This window comes from Ammospiza caudacuta, chromosome 1 (assembly GCF_027887145.1).
Source record: "Ammospiza caudacuta isolate bAmmCau1 chromosome 1, bAmmCau1.pri, whole genome shotgun sequence".
NCBI classification, from domain to species: domain Eukaryota; kingdom Metazoa; phylum Chordata; class Aves; order Passeriformes; family Passerellidae; genus Ammospiza; species Ammospiza caudacuta.
Window position 1 is genome coordinate 109,779,813 of NC_080593.1, and position 27,358 is coordinate 109,807,170.

Genomic DNA, 27,358 nt, shown 5'->3' on the forward strand with positions numbered 1-27,358 from the left:
TAAATCCCTCCAGTATAGCTAGTCACCAAGTGATAAAACCTCAAGAATTATCGCTATGTCCTTCTGAAAGTTCATCTGTCAAAGATGACCAGGGGATTTTAAAAACAAGGGCAAAGCTGCCCATCATTCTTTTAATTTAATAGGGCAATACTGTAAAGTTCAGGGTTTTCCTTTGCTCAAATCCCTTCCCTCCAAACCAACTTAAATAGAATGAATGTTAATAAAACCTCAAAAATTAATTGCAATATCTAACAGTCTGTTTAGCTTTTCAAATCTTCTGATTGCCCCTTTCAAACTGAAATGCATTAGAATATTAATAGCAAACACAGAACTTTAGAAAGCATTTTTATTCTCCATTTTAAATAACTACAAACAAGCAGCTAAAAGATGAACAGCAAACCCAGTACTTCAGATTTAATGAGCTAAAATGAGGTTAGTAATACAGAAGTTGAAACAAGATGTATTCAAAAGAGGTTTGTTAGGATTTTATAGCTTGTTTATAAAATAATGCTTATCTCTTGTGAAGTTTTCAAGTGGTTTAAAAGCACAGTTAGTGTGACAGATTTGGACTTGGGAGGGAAATATTTTTATTCCCAACCTCACAGATGGGTGAATCAGAGCAGAGGATCTGGCACGCTCCTTCTCCAGTGGTGGGCACAGTGAAGAACTGTCTAGACAGGATGCACCTTGCTCAGCACGTAGCAGTGAATTACTGACAGATTATTTCTTTTTGCTATTATTATTATTGCACTGCTCTGCCTTAGTGTGTATCTGTTAGATGTATCTGTTTCTTAAGAGCTAACAGGCTTATCGGATAAGAGCCTTTCCATGACCCCAGAGAGCCAGGAGTAACTACATGTATGGAACAAAGAGGTCCAATTTTCATCCCTAACATAATTTTCTCTCCTCTGAGCTTTTGTACTCTGAGACTAGGAAAATAGCTGGTGTCAACAGGGTGAAAGGGAGTAAGTTAAGACAGAGGAGGGGGAGAAATGTATCACAGCATCATGAAATTGTATGGACTAGAAGAGACCTTAAAGATCATATAGTTGCAGACACCCAGCCCTGGGTAGGGACACCTCCAACTATGCCAGGTTGCTCAGAATGCCATCCAACCTGGCCTTGAACACTTCCAGAAATGGGGAATACACAACTTCTCTGGGCAACTTGTGCCTTCATCTTACCACCCTCACAGTAAAGAATTTCTTCCTTTTATCTGACCTAAATGCACCTGCTTTCAGTTTATAGTCACCTCCCCTCGTCCTATCTCTATATGCCCTTATTAAAAACCCCTCTCCAGGCTCTCCCCTAGGCCCCATTTGGGTTCTGGAAGGCAGCAATAAGGTCTCCCCAGAGCCTTCTATTCTCCAGGCTAAACAGCCCCAGCTCTCTCAGCCTATCTTCATAGAAGAGGTGCTCCAACCTCACATCCCTCCTCTGGACTTGCTCCAGGCAGGTTCACTTATTTCCTGTGCTGAGAACCCCAGATCTGGATGCAGCACTCCAGGGGGGGTCTCGGAGGAGCAGAACAGAGGAGGAGATTATTTCCCTTGACCTGCTGGCCATGCTGCTTCTGCTGCAGCCCTGGATATGACAGCCTGCAGGTGCGCACTGTCAGCTGACGTCCAGCTCCTCACTCACCCTCTCATCCACCCACCACCCTGAGCCATAATCTTTACAATATTAAGTTCAACCCAGCCCACAGGATTAAGACCTGCCTTACCTCTCTGTCAAGCCCAGCTGCAACAGTGATAATGTCACCAGTTTCGTTGTTGATTGTAAACATGTTTGGAGAGGGGCTGCTCGGGGCCTGGGACAAGATTCTGTATCTCAGCATCCCGTTCTGGGCGTTGGGATCATCAGCATCGATGGCAGTAACAGTCATCACGTAGGTCCCTAGCAGCAGGACAAATAATTGATGTTATGTAAACAGTTTACACTCAGATTATACAAGATCACTTTACAAGCAGTGGTCAAAGCACATATTTCTTTTGGTAAAATCTGCACATTCTTTCTTTACTTAAAACAAACTGGCTACAATCAAGACTCACCAACAGAGTAATTAAAATACATAAGAGGAGATAAAAATACTCTATGTTTATAAAAGACTAGATTTGCTTATAACTGAAGAAGCTACATAAACAATGAAACTCTACAGTTCTGCCACAAATAACATTTCTGTAACAAAAGAACATTTCATGTTTAGATACTTATGTTATTAATTGGGCCAAAGGAAATATACTTATTGTTCAGAATTGGTGAACATACTGATAGTGACGGAAAATCAATATAAATAATACTCTTTCAAAAGTCTTTGAGATAGATCTCAAATGCCAAGTAAACACTGCAAAGTTAGGAAACACATTTCTGGTGCTAACCTTTCATTTTGCACTTCTGACAAATTAAGGAAGTGGTTTCAGCCATAGTGCAAACTTTAGTCTGAGCTGATTAGAATTTTAATGAGATCTGAACAACACTTAGGTTTTCTCAAGAATTCAAATGACACTGATTTCAAATCCCAGTGTTTGCAAAGCCTCTGGGAATCAGAACTAGAACTGTATCTAGTGACATTCCAGAAGTCTCTTATACCCTGACCTGTCAACTAATGAACATCAATGTCCATCATAAAAATAAATGTAAGAACTGTGATGTTATAATTAGGATTTTGAAAACCATAAACCAGAAGTCATATACTTAAAGCCTCCCCTGATTTTAGTTCATGCACATAGCAATTTTGCCTTTTGGAAATGAATCCCAGCATGCTAAAAAGTGCTTTAAAAATAGGGTGAAATAAGAAAACAGAGGATCTGAGATTTTGCTCAGCACACTAAAGACACCTTTCAAAGTATTACAAGGTCTGAAGGCACTCCCTTCATCACACCTTCAAAATGACACTGTAAACATGATACTTCAAAATAATACCTCTGCCTCCCAAAAGCCCAGATCTTACCTGGCTTTGATCCTTCAGGGACTGTCCCATTCCAAACCTGGTGTAAGAATTCAGGTCTATTGTCATTCATGTCAATGACATTAATAACAATGTCAATAGGATTTTCCACCTGGTTTCCATTTACATCCACTGCATGTGCTCTCAGCTGCAAAAGTCATTAAAAGTATTAGAATTTTCACAACATACAAGTGCAAATAGATATAATAATAGTGACAGGAAATTTCAGGCCAGACATTTTTAGCTCAGTGTATTTTCTTATCTGCCACTGCTCCCTCATATCGACCTTTTAAATTTCCAAGCTGCTAACGGAACTGATGTTCAGACTTCCAAACTGTTCTAAGTTGCAGACTTCCTTCTTTGATTTGATGAAAATTATTTTAGATCATGTAATTTTGATCACTACTAGTGCCTACTGTCATATAGAATTCTGGTTTTAATAATGGCTATTAGAAAACATTCCCTAAAAAGGTGGAGATTTAAATGTAAATCTGTGTATTTAGACCAGAGCATGGCCATTGCTAGGGAAAGGAGCAACTTCCTCCTATAGCAGTCCTGCTGATGCCCATCATGTATATACACACACACACACATGTATCTTATGGCTACAAAGCTACTAGAAAGCAGCAAGATGGCATTATTAACTCACCACTCTGGTAATGACTCATATAAATGTAAATTCCTAAGTCAGTAAATCCTGAATTGCCAATGTCAAATTCTCAGTTAAAATCTTATGGATGCTAGAGCTGTTGTATGAGAGCCTTTCACCCACACCTCCCCCCCCAGATGCTTCCTGCTGTGTCCTCTGTTTGGGAGCAGCACTCAAAGATCTCCCCAGAACACAAGGTAAGGAGTGTTTTAATCCAGAACATGCTGGAAAACTCTCTCCAGGAGCTGGGTGATTTCAGCATGGTTTCCCAAAAGCACAGGAAACTTTAGGTCACAGCCTGCTCTCCCCGTCTTCCTTGCAACTTTCCTTTTCCACTGGTACTGGAATCTGTGGTCTACTTTTTCAATTTCTTTAGAGCAAAGAATATCATTTTTATAAGCTGACAGGCCTAATTTACAATTCTATTAAAATGCTTAGATTTGGCCCTAAAATAAAAATTGGTATGTTATTCTTCCCATCCATTTCTCAAATCACAGCTGCTGCTGCAATTCTAATAGCAGTCACATCCTAATTTAAGTTGCTGAATTAAAAATAAACTTCTGGAAAGTATACAATTCAGTGGAGACTGTGATCAATGGCCTGTACTTGAAATATAAGCCACAGTACCCATATTTCCATATTTTGAAATTACTTTACCTAAATACATTTAATCACTGTTTACGTATGTTAATGTATTTAAGCTGCTTAAATATAGTAAGAGTTAGCCTTATTAAGTACAATAAATACAAATCTGCTACAAACTCCTCAAATCATATCTCATACAAAACTAAATGCTGGCTGCTCAAGTCATGTTTGAAGCAGATGTTCATCTTCAATTTGATAATCTGATTTGTGGTAAATTAAACTCTTACATGAAAAGAAGCAATCTGCTCCCGGTCTAAAGGCTTTGTGACAGACAGCTGTCCTGAGATGGGGTTGATGATGAAGATGCCTGTGGGAGGCTGGTCAGCTCCTGGGCCAGTCACGCTGTACCGCAGAGAAAGGCTTTTATCACGATCAGACCTGATCTGTGTGTCAAAAAAAGATAACGTTTACATTAGCTACAAACAAGCGCAGGATGGGACTGCTGCTGAGACAGGCAGCAGCTCTATTTATCTTCTCCTTGCTCCTTAAGATGTACTTGCAAAAATAATTATTCTGGAAATGGTACAGAGTTGGTGTAAAGTCTGAAGTTCTTAACAGCACTCTTCGTTAAAAAGAGGTCAAAGGATATTCAGAAATGTAAAATTATCCCTGTTTATCCCTCAAAATAAAAATTATTTGTGTTAAACAAAAACAAGCAAATACTTTAAGCAGAATTGTTTAGACCTTAGAGAAAACATTTAGTATCATAAAATTACACGTGAAATTCAAAGCCTGGTTTGTGTTTTCCCTTTTCTCCTACACCTTGTCAGCTCAAAGCTACAGGCTCTCTTCCATGACAAACCAGCTCTTTAGAAACTTGCCGTTTTTGCTTAAACATCGAACTTGTTTCATATTCCAAGGAAACAACTGAAGGGCAGTGCATCTTTGAGGAGCAGCTGAATCACCAGCGCACACATAAGACAGAACAGAGTGAAGCTGTGTCCTATCAACTTGGGCTAATGTTCTGCCAAGTTCCAACAAGTTGATCATGACCAGCCAGTACCGTGGTTGGAAGCCAGCCCAGAGGAGGCTGGCTCCTGCAGTGGCTCCTTGCAGTGGCCACTTCTGGGCAGCAGAATCCTGTGGAAGAGCTGCTGTCCTCATCCCATCAGATACAATATCCTTTGGTCTCCCGGTGCACTCTGCTTCCTGCTCACTCCCACACCATTTCCCAGGCAGAGAACTGCAGTGCAGGAGACTGGAAGACTCCTGAGATACCAGCAGAGATGCCCCTTAACACACTTACCACCCAAAACAAGGTCATCTTCCACCAGTAGAGATGCACAGGAACAAGTTAAACCCCAGGAAATTAGACGCATCCCAGCATGCAATGCACAGGCAGCAACAAGAAACCAACCCAAAAGACTCTGATAAATGTCTGGATGATGAACAAGACATCATTTACACAAAATCTCTTCAAGAGCTCTCTGAGGGACACTGAAACCACACTTCTATTAACTTCCTTACCCTAACTAATTCCTGAGGAAAAGGTCCTTTGGAATTTTCTGGTAGGTTGATTGGAGGAATAACCCAGTCTCTCTTCTGCCTCTTCAGAGGGCTGCTGTGCTTGTATTGTTGCCATGGAAATATGATTTCTTCAATTTTCCTTTGGTCCTTTCCCAGGTACAAGATAAAATTAAGCACATGTTAGAAGGAGAATTACTAGCAGACATTATATAGTAACTCAGGTACAATTACATAATTGACTGAAAGACTGTCCTTTCTCTGTGTTCATCAACCTGTTTTATTTGCATTCACAATGCAGTTTGAAAATAACCAATATCATTTACAATTTCACTGCCAAGCTTTAAGAACCCCTTTTTTCCCCTTATTTAACTAGGAAGAGAAAGGGAATTATAAACCATTTATAACATGGCACTACTGTGTAAACTATCTGGCACTTTCTGAGAAGTAGTTAATATTTTGCAGAATTTAATAGTATGCCTTTATGTATTTCTCATTAGCTAGAGCTTCAGTTCAGGTAATGTGCTACTGTACTCTAAATTTAGATCTGGGTGTGCTATAATGCAATTTGAGTTCCAAGAGAAGTTTAATACGTACTGGTAAGGAATGTCTCAAATATTTATGACCCTATTAAATCCCATAGAATTAATGCTGTAATTATTTTAAACCTATGTCAGCCATGATGGATGCAGTAGATGACCCACTTTACACACTGGGCATTAATCTCTGCTGGGTGTCAACATTCCCTTCCTATTCCCTTCTACATCTGCAGTCATTTCATCCTTTGGATGACAGCACACACAGCTAGCTTGCTTAAGGTTGGGAACAGGGTGACAAAAACATCTTCCAAATCTTTTAAAAGAATAACTTCATTTTAATCTAGGCAACTACATTGCAGAGTATGAACAGACACCAAATGAAGGCCAGATTCTACTCCTCTACATTCTGTTGATGGTAAGTACACTGGAATAGTGTGTGTGGAATAAACAGGGCATGCACTGGCACATCTAAGCATCTGCTCTTTTACTATGCTTCCACGAACAAAATGACAGTATTTCCATTGTTAAAATCATGCCTTAGCAAATTTAACACAATCACCAAGCAAGTAAACAAATGAGGATTACACAGCAGTGGTCTCCAGTGTGTTCTCAGGAAAAATGTATTGCATAACCACATTACCTACTTTTAACATGATGCTTAAATCTTAAATGTGTACCTATTATAGGTACGTTAATCTATGAATAAATTTTGTTCTTTATCTGTAAACTAACACTTCTCCTTCACTAAGGAGAAGGCAAGAAACAGCAGGCAACAGATAATATGACAGAAAAAGGTAAACAACCTAATATGCTTTTCTAAAGTAAATACATTGTTAATTGCACATTGCTAGGTCTGATTTTTGTTACAGTACTTGGTTTATCCTATGGCAGCTTCCAGCAGAGGGAGACTATCTTCCTTACCAAGGAGTGCTGGAATCATGAATAATTTACAGTCTCCAATTTGATTATGACGGGACAAGACAAAGCCAATATTCCCTGCCAGAAGTGCTTTCCTACTTACTGCTGTAAATCTACAGTTCCCATCTAATAAATGTGACTGATGCATTCTATCACAGATTTGTTTATTTTGTGGTTATATTTAACTGCTTGAATAAATACTATAATACTTTCAAGCAATTTAAAATAAAGAAATGGCTGTGTGAGACTTAAATTCAGGTATAAATCTCAAGCTATACAAATAAAAAGCTCAAACACAAAGAACCCTATATAGTTAAATAGGCATGCCTTTTCATGCCTTAGCAAAACTACAGAATAAAAGATGATCGAAGTTCCTTCTAAAGCTCCAGCTTTGCATGCACTAGGTGTCCATTAATAAGCTGGTTCATGGAGAGGTGCATGATGGGCAAATTTAAACCCCTATTTTGATGCCTCTTTGTGGAGATACATTTATAGAGGCTGCATTGAGCTCTTGTTTTACCTTTTCTGAAGCCCCTGTGGAGGCTGGTTCAGGGGTTAGCTTCACCCTCATTTGCCATTCTTGCTGGGTTTCCTTGTCTTGAGCGGACACGACAAACTCCGTGGGCACGGCTGAAAGCTGAAAGCTTCGCTCTGCATAGACCACACCATCCTCACCTACTCTGAAATCTTCTGGCTCACTGCTACCAAAGTGTATTTTTTTGTTTCCATCACAGGTTCGAAACCTCACTGTAAAACAGACATAAAATGGCAAACAAAACAAAATTGAAAAAGTGGCCCACTTGAATTTACTGTGACATCAATGCACTAAGAACAAACTCAAAAGCAGAAATACTTGTTACTGCTATTATCACATGCAGTTACAAGGTAGAACTTGTACTTTACCAGTCAGTCCATAACAATAATATTCTTCTGTGGACTGCTAGGCTGAGATTTTAACCTCAGACAGGAACAGCCTCCTGCCTACAAATTTACCCCACCACCAGCAAGAAAACCAGTTCCTCCCATGTCCTATGGTACACTTCAGTTGGTTGCTTGTTGGGTTTGCATCTCAAGCTTCCCAAAGATCCAGTCAAGCTGGTTCATTAAAAACACTCAAAAATTTTTGTTACACTGCAACCATAACTGCAAACACAACTGTGTTTGCAGCACACTCTCTCTGCCAATGGGGGTAAGGCAGAAACCCTGAAATATGTTAAAAATATTAAATTATGTGCCCATATCAGCCTGTGATTCAGCTGTGCCATCTCAGGAAGATTTCTTATGAGCTCTGGGACTGAGTTTCCTTGTCCCTCATTGACAATATGGAGGAGTCAGTAAATGCCCCACAGAGAAAACCTAAGTTAACGACCTTGAGTTTTTCTTTTGGTTGGGGGTTTTGTGTTTGCTTGTTTGGGGTTTTGGGTTGTTTTTGTTTTTTTTTAAAGCTATGTTCTGTACCACACATGTCCCTTTATCTTCTCAGGGATTACCTATTCTTGTTTAATTCCCCCCTCCCTCCTTCCTTTTGTTGTGTCTGAAAGACACACACTGGAAGAAGAAGTCAGTAAAACCAAATGTAGAGATAATGATGTGGTGTCCACAAAACAGAACTGGTATCAAGTTACTGCTTTCTCTACCCAATTCTTTTCACCATCAGTTATCTTCTGGGTTACTGCAAATAATAGTAAGTAAAAAAATGAAAGTGTGCTTTTATAACCAATGATCACTCTTTAATGTTTCCAAAGCATTATGAAATATTTTGATTGCATGGGCAATAGAAGTGCAAAATACCATTATGAAGGTTGTGCTGAAATCCACATAGTGAAGATGAAGATGAAATGAGGCTTTATGCCTCATTTCAGTTATTGCACTTTTTATATTGAGCTAAACCATGCAAAAACTATTTAGTTTCAAAACCTAAAGGTCCCTCTCAAGAAAAATCACTACAAAATGTCATGCATCATGTGCTTTCTTCTGTAATGCACTGTTTTCAGGAAGGTACTAAGAAGAATCATACTTTTTTGTATTCAAACTTCAAGGACCAGGCTGATGTTCAGATGACAGACTAAATTTCTTTCCTTATTGCACCCTTCCAGTTATCCAGAATCCCCCATTTGCCCTCTCCTGACAGAAGAGAGTCCATTTAGAGTATTTTTAAAGAGTCCAAAAGAGTCCATCAGATAAAAAAGGAGACAAAGCACAGCACTACTCTAAATAAATGATGCAGCATCAACCTTCTTAACTGTAATCTTGCTGAACTGAGCAGGGATACTGCTCTTTCCAGAGAGATCCATGAGTTTGAAGGTCCTTTCGTGTGAAAAGACAGCCTCCCCTTGGGGAGAAGAGCATGCCATGTCCCCAAAGCACTGATTCTGAAAGAACAAATCTCCCTGGGTAAAAGGCTGAAGCCTCACCAGCAGGGTTGCTCCTGTGATCCTCCTTGGAGAGGTTGCCTCTGGTCTTCCTCATAAGCCAAGAGAGTGGTTTTCTAAAACTCTAGTAAATACTCAGCCTCTAGTGTAAGCTTTCATATATTTAAGAATTCCTATGGATCCTCAAGTCCATCTTACCTGCTTTATCAGGTACAATGACTTCCTTCCCTATAATCTACAGGCTACAGATCTGCAGAATTTGGAGATGTCAGATCCTCTGTTTTGCAGGTAACATGGGAGGAGAACACTGGCAGGACAAATTTCCAGTTCCCAGATGTTAACCATCCCATTGACCCCCTGCTTTTTCTAACATGGGCCTTGCAGCTTGAGTCAGCTCACTGCAACACGAGGTTGAAATGCTGCAGCCAAATGAGAACATGCATGACTCTAAGCCAAGAATATAAAGCTAATACTTAAAGCAACTACTCCAGTATGTAGAAATTATCACAGTCCTAATTCTGTAATTCTTGCCCAGCACAGAAATAAAAAGATGTCCAAGAACAGTTTACTCCAAAGTCACTACATTTAACAATAAAAGAATTTAATGCCTAATTAATGGACTATTAAACAGTGCTATTTGTACTTGGTTACAGAGGCACACACAACTCAGACCCCAAGCATGGAGGAAGCTGGGCATCCTTAAAGTGCCACCACTGTTCCCAAACAAACCTCTCAGAAACAGTTCACATAAGTAAAAAAAAAAAACCAAACAAAAAAAACACCAGCCAGCAATATAACCCATAGCTCTGTGCCTCTGCTAACCTCTCATCTCATCTCAGCTACAACTGCTCTCAAAATCTGCTTTTCAAAAACGTGTCTTGACCAAAAGGACAAACAGTTCTAGAGCCAGCTCTATCTCTGGTTCTTCTCAGACTTACTTCTGAGAAGTACAAGAGTGGGAAAGAGAATGAAGATTAATCTAAACTTTGATCATTACTGTTTCTCAAAAAGGTGAGAGCTAAAATGAATATTAAAGCTAAAATGAGTATTTGTCATTATGGTCTGAAAGACCAAGATATCACACCAATATTTTATAAAAATATTTCCTAACTATTGCACAGTAACAGAATATATTCTTATTTTCGATATTCAAATTCGTAAAGAAGAAGATTTCTTTTCCCCCATCTCCTTACATACAGACTCCAGCAGCACAAAAATAAAACAAAAAAACCACCCTGCTAGCCACTTCATTGATATTCTTCCCCCAGGCAACTGTATTATGAAATTCAATGAAAATCCCTTCCTCTGACAGTATCCTGGTAAAAACATATAAAATTGTCAATGTGAGAATTATTCTCCCTTTGCAAGGAGCACACATTAACGAATTATAGTCAAGTATAACCATCTATAATTAAATTCCCTTGACAGAGTACAGGTTGTGCAGTAGCTACTCTCCCCCCAAACACATGGCTATCAGTCTTGTAAATTCGATTTAGATCACTTTGCTTCATTTTTCAGTGTTCAACTAGTATGAACAAAGAGTGATTTCTGACAGTAGGTTTTCAGGCAAAGACTTTTTTTTTTTTTTGCAAAAATGCTACAGGAAATATTTTTTTTGTTTTACTGTGAATAATGACTGCTTATGCAACCATGTTCTTTTCTAAAAACCACAGGAAAGGGAGGCATACTTTCCACAAGTCACTTTATGTTGACAGAACAATCACAGATTTTTTTTTTTCCACTTAAAAAAAAGATTAACTAGATATAATCTGCAGAATCTTAGTTACCTAATATGCAATAGGAAGAGTAATCAAGTATCTGATTTTACTGCTTTTTCATAACACTCTGCATAAATGATCAGATAAGAGTAACATAATCTGTAAAAATAACTCATGGATTTTTGAGATCCTGTGCATCTTCTGAAAGTATTTGCTTTTTAGAAGTATATTATTTGAAAGCCCTGGGAAGTATTCAATCAAACTCAAAGATAACTGTTTCAATTTTAGAGAACACTTTTGGTCATATAAAAGCAGCAATATGCAACATGGGAGTAAATGCACTCAGTTCTCAGGCTCAAAATAGGATTTTGCACAAGGGTTTATAAATGTAGGGTCTTTAAACAGAAGAAAAATTGTATTCAGTATTAGCTTATCACTATTATTAAATATTATACCCCAAGACAAAAGACCATTAATTTCCTAATTTGAGTCTTTTCTTGTCTTAAAAACAAGCCAAGCATATTCTATTAAGTAAAGAATAGAAGAGAACCTCAGAGACTACAACATTGTACAATGAAATTCTACAGCTCCATGATATTAAAGGAAGCTTTCAGTTTAACACTCTTGCATGGAAGTACTTACAACATGTGCATACAGGTGTAGTGTACAAAACGTTAAGAAGTAGACATGCATATTCATTGAAAGTGCACTAGAGATCCCCACCACTCCTGCTCAGGTCTAATGAGATGAATGGTTCATAGTATCTATAAAATACAGCTGCTCATGTTGGTTTACACTCTTTGCCAATGTGCTTCTGCTCTTTTTGTCCTAGGAAAATAATATCAGAATTACTTGATCCAAACAAGGGCTGAGCAAAAAAATTGCTGTTCATAATATTCACTGTAAAATATTTCATGAACATATATATTCATGTGCAACATAGAATATTAATACAGAATTTTCATTACTCGTTTTGATCATGAGACTGAGTTTGCCATCTGGATTTTCTGCACTTAGAAAATAATTCAATTCACATCCAGATAACATCCACATGCATACAAGCACATTAGTGTGTTTCCTTCTGTAAATTTGTTGGAATGCTACTCCTCTTGAATGCTCTTCTCAATGCCTAAGCAGCAACCTCAAGGCAAAGGCTCACTTAGCAGACCTCATGGAAAATTGCAACAAATGCCAAGTGCTAACAACACGTACTTCAGCAATACAGTTAAGAGTGTGCATCATAAAACAGAAAACCTATAGCTATTTAATCCACTTGGGATCATTTTTGCAACAGACAAACAGAATAAGAAAGTATCTTAGGTACAACTACCTACTAGATACCACTTTTACCTTTGACAGATGGAGAAACTATCTGGAAACATTCTGCTTGAACTGTCTAGCCATCTGCATATTTAATATCTGAACACTCTCCAAGAACACTCTGTATTAAACAAGTCTTTACTTCTCAGAGAGAGAAGCAAGAGGAAACTACAAGAGAAACCCCATATAATGCCCCCCCCAACTTTATAAATTAGTAATTTATTCATACTGGTTACTTCTGTATCTGTAAGATGATCTGTTAGTCCTACTGGCACAGTGCACATGCTCATATTTCAGTTCATGGCTTGTTGGAGTGGCATGTGTAATGCCCATGAGACATCCTTTACTATAATTATAGATGACCTTCAAAAGAACTGGGTTTTTGACATCCTGGCAAACTGTTATAACACAAAGAACTAAAATGCATTTTAACTTGCCTTTTCCATTACCACCCTTAAATTCAGTCTGATTTTAGAACTTCCTGAAACCATCTTGAAATCTTATTAAACATTATTTAATATCTGATTTTCTGATAGATGGGTTGTCTACATCAGCCAGAAAAATGTTGTTTGCATCTGCAAACTGAGAGTATTAGCTACGGAAATTACTGAGTCAAAATAAATACGAAATATAATCAGGTTATTTCAGGCAATGGCATTTCCCTACCTGTATTGTAATTCCATTTGTCATTATATTCTTTAGAGATATTTCCATACACCAGCATTGTTTCTGAATTTCTTCTAGTCTTTTTTCCTAATCCCTTTTTCTTCTCTGCTTTTACATTTATGACCTGCAGATTATTCCATACTCCAGACCATCCAACAATCTCAAAGCACTACTCATTTTGAGCCTTGCTGGACTAACCAAGCTGTGACACTTGAAAAGAAAGCTGGCTGTCAAAAGACAGCTACTTACCAAAGCCTGCTAATTCAATAATTGCTTTTGAAGACCCGTGCCTTGCGCTGAGCCCTGTGTTCTGCCACCCCAGCCCACTTGGAGTAGAGGGCTGCTTCAGCAGGTCATGCAAGCCCAACTGGAGTTTTGCCACTTACTGAGGGCCAAATACAGCCCATTTGCTTCTAAATCCTATTTACACTTGTCTTCAACATCTCTACAGTCTGGTTCCATAGGCAAGTCTGGTTATGAGGCTCTCAAGCAGTGAACAAGTGTCAAATCAGGTGGTTTCAACTGAGGTGAAACTGAGGATGTATTCAAGCTATTTACCAACCTTAGTTGTTTCATGATCTGACTAACAGGAGCTCAACTTCCCACTTTTCCACGCTGAACTGTTTGCTAATTGTCTATTCAGTTAGGAAAACAATAATTAAAAGGAAAGGTGATCTGCAGAATTAGGTTTAATTCATACTGTACACTTTTTTCATTAATTGAAAGCAGTTTGAGTGATCTGCAGCAGGCATTAGGTAAAACCTAGTACTGATATATGACTTTACTCTGGGGAAACAGGATGTTAAGTAGTCTACTGTTCAAAAACCCTAATTTTTTATAAAAGTTGTATGTTATGCTGGTGAAAGTAATTTGTACTGGTTACCCCAACTATGACTCAGTGCAATTCTCCCTCCTGCCCCAGTCCTGAGACTGCTAGTTCTGAATAGATAAATAAATATGTATGTTTCCTAAAATAACATAGCAATCTGGCAGTCTACATGACAGAAGAACACCGGACATGAATCTCCCTCTCCCTATTTCTGCAACATATTCTTTTTCATTCCTATTTGTACAATTACTGTGAAAGTTTTTCTTTAAAAGTATTTTGTTGCAAGGTACAACTGGGAAATACTAAAGCTCCTTCCTACATTCATGAAGCCTTATGAACCTTAATGCCTCCTTATGAGCCCTAATAATTCAAACATTAAGGTCTATTTTCAAACTATTTTCTTTCACAGGTAGCTATCACCAGACTGCCTAATTCTTGCATTCACAGGGAAAGACTCACACAGTTCTTTAATAAAATGCCATCGAGTTTCCAGTTCCCATAATCCTCTTTGTTTACAGAACAAAGTCGTAACAGGCATGCCAGAATGAAAATGGGGATAATGTTCTTTCTATTCGATAGAAATCCTCTGCAGCTTTTCAGTACAGGAATACCCGCCATCAGCAAAACACAGGACTGGTATCTCAAACAGAGTCCAAATTATATCTGATTCACTGACCCTTTTCAGTCTTTGCCTCTACCACTCACTGGCACAAAGATCTGTGCTTTTCACATCCCTTTTGTCTTTATTTTAGAAAAAGTAAAATGTAGAAAAAGAGAATAATCATCTTCAAGAAGGAAAGTACTTGTATTTCGACAACTGCTTTTGTTTTAAAACACAAAAAGGTTTCTTTCCATTTTCTTCCACTCTGTATTAAGGCAGTTTCACTATAGATGAGCCTATAGGCCCCTGCAGAGTTCTGCACCAGCTTTTTTCTAAATGATGCTAGCTGAAAGAAAACTCAGTAATAAATGTCATTTCTGTACTCTGGAGTATGCAATGCACCTTTAATACTTTCCCAGGCATACCATTCTACACAGTAATAAAAAGAAGGATTAAACACTAATCTCTTATACCCATAATGCATCAACTGACTACACCTGCTAAAATCCAATTTGGTAATTAAAAAATGTATCTACTGAACAGTCAAACCAGGAGACTAAAGGGAAAGTACTGTCTCTGCAGATAGCTAGCAGAAAATGGTTTCAAAATTGAGGCACTTAACACAAACCTATTTTTACCTCTATTCGTTTTTATGTGACCTTAAGCAGCGTAAGAAACAAATACCTACAATTACAGTGCAGCAATTAAAGGGCAGTTTTTGTGTTACAGTAATGACTTAAATATCTAGTAAAAAACTGGATAAGCTGCTTTTCCTTTTATTCTATCTTTAGAAAATGCCAAAAAAGTTAGCTCTTTTTTCCCCTTTTCTCTCACTAGCAATAAGGAAAGTGAGAACAGAGAATAGATGCTTTTATATGTTCTCTATGCTAACTGTTCTTGGCCTGAAGTCCTTTTAGGCTTCAGGTTTCAGGCTTTTTTTTCCTAGCTCTCCTCTCTTTCTTCTTTATTGTTCCTTCTCCCTGCCTTTCCAGGTGTTCTGTTTTCTAGTTTAAAGAACCTTACTTTATTCCCTGATGCTCCCATTTTTCCTGACCCCTCTTTCACCTGTGCTCCTGACAGAGGTGCTGAGGCATCAGAGCGTTGCTAATTTCAGGCTGCAGCTCAGGCTTGGAGCACACCTAGGCAGAAAGATCATGGGAGGCTGTCTTTACAAAAATAAACAAATTAACTAACAAACTAAATATCCAGGCACCCACAGTTTCTGTAAAAAGCCAGAACTTGCTGAAATTTCAAATGAGTGCATACTTACAAATAAGCTGATGATCTATTTTATAAATTAAATCAGTCAGCAGCTTTAAACAGTGGCTTAAGCCCCCACACTAAAAGGGGTTTAGGAACAACAACAGAACATAGGAGTGAAGCATATATCACTTTTAGGCAATGTGTCACTTCTTACCATGAAAATACAACAAAATAAAGTTAGGGATTTTTCTCATTAAATTACAGGACTGCTCAGGCAGAAGTCAGTGTCGTACTTGAATTGCACTGCATCAAACAAAAATTCCCAGCACTGACAAAATGGCAGCACTCCTCTCAACAATCCATTAAAAAAACCAAGTCTTGAAGCAGATGTGGGAACGCTTAACATTTTGTATTCTGCTGCATACCCCAGGATACCACCTGTTTCTAGAGATCACATTTGGCAGTCCCTCCCATGTGGCTATGGATGCTTCAAGGGGAAAGGGGACAACCCTCCCTAAACCCTCCTTTCAGCTTCACAAACCAGCACACATTTGAATGCAATGACCCTCCACAAACTCCAATACAGATTTTCCTCTGCTTCCTTCCTTCCTCTGTCTGGTCTGCCCAACACTGGTGGCTTTTGTCACTCTCCCACATGTCACTCTTCTGGACATACTATGGTCTAATTTTCCAAAGCTGCAATTATTCTTTATGGCTTTAAAAGGTCCTTAGTCATACTGTAGTTACTGTGACAGCTCTGTGCACTGCTTCTCTGCTAAAAGATGAGCTGTTATCCTCTGGGGGGAACCTGGAGAACCTTCCAGCCAATGGACATGGACACAGCTGTAGCAGCATCCCCACAGCAAAGAGCTTGTCTGCATTTTGCTGTGCATGCCTGATCTCAAAGCAGAACCCCCCTGTTACGCAGGGATGCTCATTTCCTTAGCAAATGGATAATGGTGAAAAAATACCCTGCTTGAACACTGTGCTTTTGTATTAAACAAGGGGAAGAAACCTGCCAGTTGCCAAAGGGGGTGGAAGAGACAGCAGACACAGCCCAGCAGTATTTACACTGATGTGGTTAGATAGCAATAAAAACCATAAATCCCACGGATTATAGTATCACTGGATCATGTCCAGTAGGCCTCAGGCAGAAAACTAGTTGGCTTAATAGTATCTAGTCAGACCTTTTCATCATTATTATTCTTAAACAGAGATATCTGACCTTAAAATTCAGAAAAAGTTTTTGGTGACTGGTGCAGGCTAGTACAGAGTATTTCCCAGCCAGGCCACAGTAGTGCTGCCCATAACAAAGCAGAGGACTCAAAAAGTTGCATGTCCAGCTGTGGAGGGATAGAATGTAAGAAAATAAAGATAGTGCAGAAGGTAATCTCACACCTGAGGAGTTGCAGCTGTACTAATCACCAAAGATTAGGCTGCCCTTAACAGGCTGCAGCTGTGTCCAATAAGGATGAGTGCTATAAAAGAGTGGGTTAGCTGAGTGAGGAGAGAGTTTTGGCCTTTTTTTTGGCTGTGCTGTGAAGAAGGAGTCAGTGCTGTGATGAGCTGGCTATGAGAAATCACTAAGAAGGTATGGAACTTTTGCAATAAGATGTCAGCATCTATCATATTATGAGGGAGTACCTGTGGGTGAAAGTAACCCCTAAATGGATATTCACGCCCTCTGTGTGCTGCTTTCAACATTTAAAATAGCTAAGGTGACATGCTAATTAACTGATTACCATTAAAGAGGGGGAAATATCAAGGGAACTATCAAGAAGATGCCTGATTTCACATATTTTAAGATTATTATTTAGGTTGTTCACAGATCTTGTTATAGCATCTCTCTGAATATGCCTCACATTCCCCCTCAATCCAATATATCTGTGCAGATGCCTTAAAAATAAATGAAGAATCACTAGTATTAGAATTAGATTCAATTAGAAATAGGAAATTACTTGACACTGCTGACTATGGAAGCTCACTTAGAACACTGCAACATCATAGGGAAATCTTAATGTTGTCATCAGCCCACAAAAGGGAGCAAAGAGTAATTAGTACATATATTATGTATTTTTTCCTCAAGAGCTAAAATAAGTCCAATAAGCAGAAAAAAAATCCAGTGCTGGAATACTTTCTAGTGACTGGCACTTGGTGAATGTTCTCAAACAATTATTAATTATTTTTATCTTCTCAGTTGACTAAACCATATTCTGAATGAGGTGAAAAGCACCCATCCTTGCAAAGTCACCAACTATCAAGAGCACCAAAGGAAAAACAAAAGAGGAGGAGAAACTTTGACTTTTTCTGTCTATGCTGCAGAGTGAAGACCTCAGACTTCAGTCTTTTTAAATTATTTTTTTATTTCATGTAAGGCCCACCTGACTGTAGGTAAGTTAGACAAACACTGGCTGCAAGCAGAAGTAGCACTGTTGCTTCATGTTTGACTGCACCATACAATGCAAACTCATTAGAATGACCAACATGAGGTTACTTGTGTATGTGTGACACAGTGTAAGTCAAAATTTATGTGATGCTACTTTCCTTCAAGATCTTTTACTGTTTTTTTAATATCTTGTCTAGGCATTACAAAATTACAAGGCTCAGATAATCCCCTCAAATTCAGACTGATAGTAATAGAATTGACAGAAATAAAAGAGGTGTTACACCAGGAAAAAAAAAATTAAAAAAACCATTTTCTTAGCAAAATGCAGACAAGCATAACAACAGCACAACATGGTACCAGGATTAATATAGGAAGGGCAAAAAGAAAATAAATCCTTGGATACAATTTGCAGACAAATGAGAGAAATATAGACAGACTTCATTCAAGAGGGAACTTTCAGTACTGCAAAATTAAACATACTTCAGGATTCTATGCCAAAGCAATGCTGTGCAAATTTATGCAATTTATTCCAGGTGGAAAGAAAAGAGACAGACCTGGCTGAACAGACTCTTGTTTTACAATCATGATTCAGTCTAGTCACAGAAGAACAGAGAAGAAAAAGAACGGATCTTCTGATATATTTGAAGACACTCTTCCTATGATAAATGCAGGTTTTTCTTTTTTTTGTGTGTGTCTAGACTTTCCTGTGGGCCTTGTGAGCACAAAACACAAGACACTTGACATTCAAATTGTGTTAGATTGGAATAATGCCTGAAAATAGCAGGGGCTTGACTGATTGAACTAGAACTGAAAATTCTACTTTTAGCAAAGCCTAAGGATGAGAGCAGGGTATTACCTTTCTGAACCCCTTTGCTGGATTGAACAGTTACATGAGCTTTGAGACCAAAGATTACAGTTATAAATATCTCAATGAAAACCCCACATGTGATAATGGCTCCTAGAGGGAATCATTAGGATTCATTTCTGGATGTGGCAATTAACCTATTACTGTCTGAGTCAAGACTATTTTGCTGAGAAGCACTGAGCAGTTGCACTCTATGCAGTCTTAATTTTTCATTTATTAGTCACAACATTCTAAGTTTCTTAGCAAAGATTACACAGCAACATCCTCTAAATGCCCAGACTGCATCCCAAGTGTCTGGGGATTATTTCTACAGCAACTGGTATAACAGGACTGCTCCCTGTCTGGGAGTCCTGGGTACAAAGTGAAAATTGGATAATTTCTAACATTTACGTGAATCAAACATAATACAAATACCTGAACAATGCCAACACTCAGCAACTTGCAGACTCAATCCATCACAAAAATAGAACTAAATCTTCCTTTAGAAACCCAACTACTGTGTTATTCCAATAGAAGGCACTTCTTGCTTTGCTTACCAGAATACTAAATATTCATTTCCAAAAGGAATCTGAATGGAAAAGTCCCATTGTAATAAACATTTTAACATTTCAATGGCTATTTCAACTGCCATCTGTATTCTTCTCAATTTTCCTCAAATGTTTGAATTCCTCAAAAAGACACCTGTGGCATTCACTCACGAGAACAAGCATCTCTTTTCACTTCCTCTTCCCAAAAAACAATGCCAGTTTGCAAAGGGAATAAAGAAAGCCATGCTATGCTTGCTGTATACTTCAGAAAATACTATCCAGTGTGTTCTACAGTAATGACTGCTGATCCAGAGATATTTCTCCTTAGGATAAGCATTACTGTGAACATCTTGTGCAAAAATCACCGAAATGCTGTGCTTTGATGGCTAATATAAGCAGATTCATGATCTACCTGAAAGACTGTTAAAGTTACGGCAAAATTCTTTCCTTTCTTGGTGCATGAGGCACAGTTCCTCTCTAATACTGTACTCCAGATGTGTCTTTGTGGGCATGTGAATATGCTTTTGGTCCATAAACGCAATAGTGTTACCAACAGGGAGAACACAAAGTCATTCAGTGGAACAGCATACTGAGTTTCTGTTGAAACAAAACTGCAGAGCATGAAATAGCAACCTGTCATCAGATGTTGGGAGTCTGAAGTTCGTGAGCGGCAGATAAAAAACTGTTCTCTCCTCTCACCTCTGTCAGAGGGAACTGACAGTCATCTGCATGCAGGTGTGGCCAGTCTGCATCCATAGGCAAGGACTGGAGCCTCTGCAGCAATATTTAGGATCTATTTCACTAAGATCTGGGGCTGTGCTGTAGAAAGTTAAAAAAAAAAGCAAAAAACCCCCACGAAAACAAAAACCCACCCTGAAAACCACAAACTAATCCATCACAAAAAGCTACAAAACAAACCGTCCCCTTGCACATGCACACCTTGAAAATAACAAAAAATAGCCCCCAAAGCTAAATGCATTCTATTAATTTCAAGTAATTTTAGTGCAGGTATTCTGCGCTACTTTGTACTCTCTATTAAAAGGCGCACATTGTGACTGGAACATAGATCCATGTTCACATCACCCTAGCCCATTTTATCGTAAAGGTGAGGAATTCAGTTACCCTCAGGAGGAGGCTCCCAAGGAACACATCCTGAGAGCCTGCAAACACAGGCTCAGTAGTTGTCCAAAAGGCACTATCCAGAACACGTGGAACCACATTTTCAGCTTTGTCTGGACAGGCTGCTCACAGTCTTTGCACTGAAGACCTTCCTGCCTGGAGAAGTGGAGAGATTCTACATGGCTGGTGCAACACTCTGATGAGGTAATCAGACAGGTTAGCAAGCAATACAATCAATTTGATCTGCCCATCTCAGCTGAGCACTCGGAGTCCAGAACAACTCTTATTAAGTTAGGCAATGGCCGCAGTAAATGAGTGATGTGCTATTTTGATTTGCCTCTCAGGGCTCAAGATCATGGTATCTAAAGCTCACCTTCCCATGAGAAATGGATTTCTGCAAACTAAAAACAGCCTCTCCCACAGCAGGAGGAAGCAGCAAGTGAAACGGAACAGATCTGACCTTACAATAAACATCTGAGCTACATTTTAAAATACTGGCACTGAAATGTTATTACTTTGCTTTGATATGCTGCCAAGGAAAGCAAAGAGCCACTGAAAATTGAACTTCATTTTGAGGTCCAGTCCATTTTTCAATAATCCTTGTGGTACTGTGTACATAACTTAATGATGTTACAAAAAGCAACATACTATGATGTCATAAAATAATAACATTCATGTGAAGTTCTTAACAGATTCATGCTTAGTAGTGTCATAAATCAAAAAAAAATATCAAGGAACATACACATGATGCCAAAAATGAAATACATACGGTACCCTGGGTATGGAGAAAGGAATTTGGGGAAAATTAATCAGATTTTTGGCTCATAAGCACACAACATGGCTGCTGTTCCTTATTAGAAGTTAAAAATTTATAAAGTTCACTACAGTGTGGATTTTTTGTTTTATAAATGCAGAGATGTCATTTTTAATGTACATCTGTTGGCATTTTGTACATTATAGTCATAACTTACAGATTTTCAAAACAAATGGTATAACCAATCTACATGGTTTTACCTTAACTCTTTTATTGCTGGATGTCTCCAATATACAATTCAAATTTTTCTTTGAGGACCAAGGTAACAGAACCTGAGATGTGAAATTTTAGTCATTGAGCTATGATTTATCTCCGCTACTCTCAACAAGCATCCATGACAAAAATCAGTAATTGCATTCAGTTCTGTCTTCAAATCACATTCAACTGACTCATGTCTCTCTACGCTACACAACTCTGGTTTTATAGTAGTGTACCTCCAGATCCAGTAGATTTCTGCACTTTTACCAAGTATTGCAATGTCAACTTGTTTTGGCATTAATTGATATCCTTAATACAGCTTGACTCCACCATTCTTTTCTCAGCCTACCTTCTTACACACAACACAACCCAATTCTCTGCCTTCACATTTTTCAGCTACATGTCTTTGAGAGGTATTTGCCATAAACTGTGTCCATGTTTTTCAGGGCAGTACTATTGCCATGTAGGTGCTTGTTCTATCATTCTCCCAAATGGGGAAGATGGAAAGAGAACAGGAAAAATCTCTGAAGGTAGAAGACCCAATGGTCTTCCCAAAACCTTGATGCACGGTGGCAGAGCCAAGACAAACAGCAATGTCTTAAAAACATCTTCCTCACCTGAGTATTTTAGGGGACAACATCACTTCTTTCCACTATTCGATCAAATGCATTCTCCCCATCAAAACTAGAAATGCTGTTATCTAATGATGGATGAAAAGCAAACACAATTCATGCTGTGTTTACAAAAAAAATCAGAAACTATTCTTAAATTAATTCTAAAAAGCAGGCAAGATATAAATTCAGAAACCTTCCACAAAGGAATCAGAAATCACCACCAAAGTCTGTGAAGAAAAATTTGAAAGTTGTACATAAGTAATTAAGAAATGCATGAGGGAACAGAGCATTACTCTCAAAATACTGTCCTGAAAATCTGTCACCACTTTAACTATGTAATGAAATCTTGGTTGTTTTATTTAGAAAAAAATAAATTAATATGATCTGTGTCAATGTTTCCTCTCTTGTCAAAGAGAACGATTTTTCTTTGTAGTCTCATCAGGTCAAAAGCACAGGTGAGCTTTTGATTTTCATTTATCTGAAGGAAAAACTACATGTTTAAGATCAAAAAAGAGATCTAATTTCTTTAGATAAAAATGGACAGGGTGCATCTTTTCCTAAGAATGTCTTCTCAGTCATGTAGCACATTTTATTTTTGAAATATTTGCTAATATTTGATACTTTTCTTCACTGTGGTCATCAGCTGCAGAAGGCTGAGATTTGAGAGTTCTCTTATTAAAGTAAAAAAAGATGGCATTGTCCTTTCCTTTTTTCATCTGAGTTTGAAAAACATTTAGAAGGCCTGGTCACGAAACATATATATAACTTTGAATTACGGAACTGGCTCATCAGAACTAAACACAATTTTGATACTGCATAATGCTGTGTTTTTAATTATCACTGTTTCCCAAAATTAAATTTACCAAGGTTTTAAAAGGTGCATTTAGGTTTCCTGATATAGTACTTTAATACATTTACTGGACCACATCTGCATTTCTCATGTGCTCATAAACATCATGCACATATAGTAATGGTATATAGTAAAGGACTATTTCCTTTTCTTACAATATGTAATACATTAAAATAAAAAACACCCAAACTTTTTAAGGGCTTCAAATGCAGCTACTATAAAACATGATCTAAGGTAAATAAAACCATCCAGTAAAGGAGGCAGGGAATGAGCTTATCCCTGCCCCTGTGAATGCTGCTTTGCTGGGTAACCCCAAGGAACATCACTCCCTGGCCAACAGGAGGAGTTTCCCTGCAGATGGAGGTGGAGGTAAGAGATGAGGAGGATCCGCTGCTTCTGGTGCCACATCTGAGCTGGGCTGTTTCACACGGAAAGCACCACCTGAGCCTATACACAAGCAGTTTCTGCTCCTCCTGCAATTGACAGAAACCTCTGTCTTCCCATTTAGAGAAGGCATCTCAGCCTCTGCTCGGATGAGGAATTTATGCTGTGACCCACAAACATGGAGCTCAGGAATGTGATGCCACACGCCACCCAAATGCTGTAGCCCTGAGTTCCGCAGTGACGCTGCTGCAGGCACAGCTGTGCCACGCAGGCGGGACAAGGGGTCACGCAGGGCACCAAAATATTACGGCCAGCAAATTGTTTAGTGACTACTCTGTTTGCTGTGCAAGTGGCTTTTGACTAGGAGGGGTGGCAATTCTTCCAGCTTGCCTTGGGCAGTGAAAGCTACAAAAATGTTTGCACTTGATGGGTGTCCAGGGAAATCAGCAGTCTTAGGTCTGTTTCTTTATCAAGTCCACCAAATTCTATGCTACATGTGGCACTTTTTTTTTTTTCTCTCTTTCCTCCCTCCCCAATTATTCCACATAACACTTCTAGCAAGAGTGCTAAGCAAGCCAGTTCAAAAGCAAACAGAAAGCAGGCAAACAAATTCCTCCAAAACCACTTAGCAAGCTGTTTTTGCAAAGGTTTACAAATGGAGCAAGAATCTGCCTTTGCCTTCACAGCAAACCACAATGCCACAGAGATTCCTCACGAGAAAAATCTCTCTCAGGCTAAAGATTTTCATGGCAAGTTTAAGGAAGCAATATATGGCTGAAAAATAGTTTTACTTACAGCAAGGCAGAAGTTAAATGACAGTGCCCACTACAGGCATTACTGATGATAAAAATAGAAGCATGATCTGTGAAGTTTATTTGTGGGCCATTGTGTGGCTTATGCTGTACCATTAGTACATGTAAAATAAGAGATTATAACACAGCTGGTGACAACAGGGAATAATTTCATACTAACCTGAAATAATCAGTTATCTTCCCCCCCAAACTTTATCTAGGAAAAGGTGCATTTTTTTGTCAAAACTGAAGTCAATTGTAAATTATTACATTCATAGAAGGTGGTGACTTCAGCTAATACCGATCCATCCAGAGAAACAATCCACCTTTCAAATGAAAACATTAAACATGAAACACTAAAATGATCAAAAATTTAACAGATTATGAACTGCAATTATTAAATGCAACTTAGAACAGTAACTCAGAGGAAAGTGAGTTGATTTACAGATTATTTTGATAGCACAGTAGATTAAAACTAATTATAGTTTCAAGTTCTTCATTATTACATAACTCAATGCCCACCCACATCAGTCAATTTACTGAAAACATTAAACATGCATGAAACAAATTATTTATGGTGCAACTGAAGAACTAAAGGATGGCAGCCACATTATTACTGAACGTCAATTCAGTAAATTCAAGCAAGAACTGAAAAGCCTGAACCAACTAGCCAAAGCCTGTTAATCTAGTAAAACCAATCATACCAACCTTAAGTTCCTGCACGTTTTTATAAAATTTAAGTCTCCACAAAAATATTTTAAAAGTCACATGTCCTCCCACCCTCTCCAATTTTTAAGTATTATTTACTCTACTGCTTAGTTAGAACTCTTAACGGTGTCTACTGGAAATGTAATTTCATGCTGTTTTGAAAAAAACCTCCAAAAACAAGAAAAACCCCCACACAAACCAAAACAACAACAACAAAAAAACCACCTTAAAGGCTGAAAGCGTTAAGCAATCTTGGTATTATTTATTCTTGCTTTGAATGAGGCAAGAAAGGAAAAATTGAACACACTGCTACAGAAAAATGCATGAATCTTCACTTGCGATTTCATATTAAAGTTGAACAAAAAATCTTCCTGAACATGCATTTCAAATTGATAATAAATAAATAAAATCTCAACAACCAAAGGCCAGCTTTTCCAGAGTAGTCACTGTACTTGCAAAGTGCTAAAGGGAAACAAGTAGATCCTAGAAAACTCTCTGTACCACATTGGTATTGATTTGGCGGCGTTTGGTCTGCAGGAGAACTGCAAGACAACATCCTAGGGAAATGAAAAGTAGCTCCAAAACATTTTCTGATGTCTGGAATTTTACCGCCCAATGGAGGATTTGCTCCTGTGGCTTTTCCTAAAATTTCTCATGACTAACAGAAAAAGGGGAGGAGGAGGTTGTGTGTGCGTGGGAATCAAGGTTGCCAAGCATGAAGAGCATGCCAGTCCCCTCCTCCTTTATACCATTTCCTCTCGTCTCTCAATCTGACTGCTCTGCTGAGACCTGGCAAAAAACCCCGGGGAAATGTTTCTCCACACAGTGCTGAGGGGGACACATGACTGGTCTCACCAACTGCATGCAGGCAAGGGAGAATGCTTCTGCCAAGTTAGACACGGCCCTGGTCACAGGCACCACAGCTTGCTCTCATTCATTCTATCACAGACTATACCTCCACCAATGCTGTCTTATTCACACAGTCCTTTCTTACTGTCTACAGGCAAGTCTTTGGTTATCCTTTTCAAGTACACCAATACAGTGCTTGCAGAAATCAATTTTATCTCTAAGATACTGGATTCAGACATACGAATAAATAATAGCCTGCAACAAACACTATTAAAGATGATGCATCCATTTAAAGATTTCCCAGTATACATACATGCTATCTATCTAGATTTTTATCTCCATATTTTTGCAATACATTATCTATATATTTTTTACAGTACATTGAGGCTGCCAAGAAAACAGAATTGCCACTACTCAGGCTGGAATTTGCTACCAGAGAATTTTATTTCTTTTTCTTTTGTCTAAGCATGCGGGTCTCAGACATTCCGGAAAGTGACAGCAGCAGTTGGTTGCTCTAAGAGTTAAGCATATGGTTAACCATGCTAACTACTTTGACAAAGCCCATGGCAGGGAAGGGGAGGTGTTCTTGACTGTGGCAGCTGTAAACCACAAATAATTGCATTATCTTTAACTACACTTCAGCTGGAAGAAACATGCCTTGGATTCTGCTTCTCCTAGACAACTGTAAGGAAACTGAACAATGGTAATTCCCAAAGCCCCTGACCTCATGGAACCGTGTTCCATTAACCAGTTTTCACTAAGCAAGTGGCAGAGAAGTACATTACACAGAAAGGGACACAGAGGCCACAGATCTGGGGCAGCTGAACACTGGGAAAGGATTGTGATGATGTTGCTCAGAGGACACATACCATGAGCAAGCACTCACCTCCTCCCCACAAGTGTGCGGGTTTGCAAATCTGCAAACTGACAAGACAACTAGACAGAAATCAGAAAACCAGGTATTTTGACTCTCTCAACTTAAATTTGAAACCAGTAATCATTCAAGGAGGCGGCACACATGGGCAACAAAAGAGCCGGCAGAACGCAAGACTCAGTACATCTCTATTCAGTGGCAGGAAGGCATCTATTATCAGATGCAGAATGGACCCGAAATGCAAAGAAAGCCAGCATTGTTGCATGCCTTACTGGGAACATCCTAGCTGCTCCTTACAACTATTCAAAGAAATATGAGCTGGGACAACCCCAAAACAGAATCTTTAAAATCAGTATCTGATAAACCAGAGCTTAATTCTAAAACCGAAACCAAAGCAAGCACATAAAGTAACTTAGGCACTACCCAGAAAACCCATGGATAAAAACTGGCTAGAGGTTGGTCCTCACAGCCGATCTCAGCAAGCTCGCTATAGAGCAGCAGTGAAAGA

At 38.7% G+C, this 27,358-nt stretch overlaps 1 protein-coding gene and 1 long non-coding RNA gene across 2 annotated transcripts in view; one reads left to right on the forward strand and one right to left on the reverse strand.

The window, feature by feature from the left end:
• Positions 1–27,358, reverse strand: part of CDH2 (cadherin 2) — a 115,106-nt gene that overhangs the window by 30,078 nt on the left and 57,670 nt on the right. Inside the window, exons 3-7 of the mRNA XM_058802602.1 lie at positions 7,683–7,909; positions 5,709–5,855; positions 4,469–4,624; positions 2,951–3,095; positions 1,724–1,896 (exon numbers count right to left, since the gene is read on the reverse strand). Coding sequence (XP_058658585.1) covers positions 1,724–1,896; positions 2,951–3,095; positions 4,469–4,624; positions 5,709–5,855; positions 7,683–7,909 — 848 coding nt within the window. The remainder of the gene's footprint in view (positions 1–1,723; positions 1,897–2,950; positions 3,096–4,468; positions 4,625–5,708; positions 5,856–7,682; positions 7,910–27,358) is intronic.
• Positions 17,387–20,562, forward strand: LOC131556163 (uncharacterized). The gene is made up of 3 exons (XR_009274577.1): positions 17,387–17,462; positions 18,069–18,262; positions 18,791–20,562. It is a non-coding gene; the product is annotated as an uncharacterized LOC131556163 (long non-coding RNA).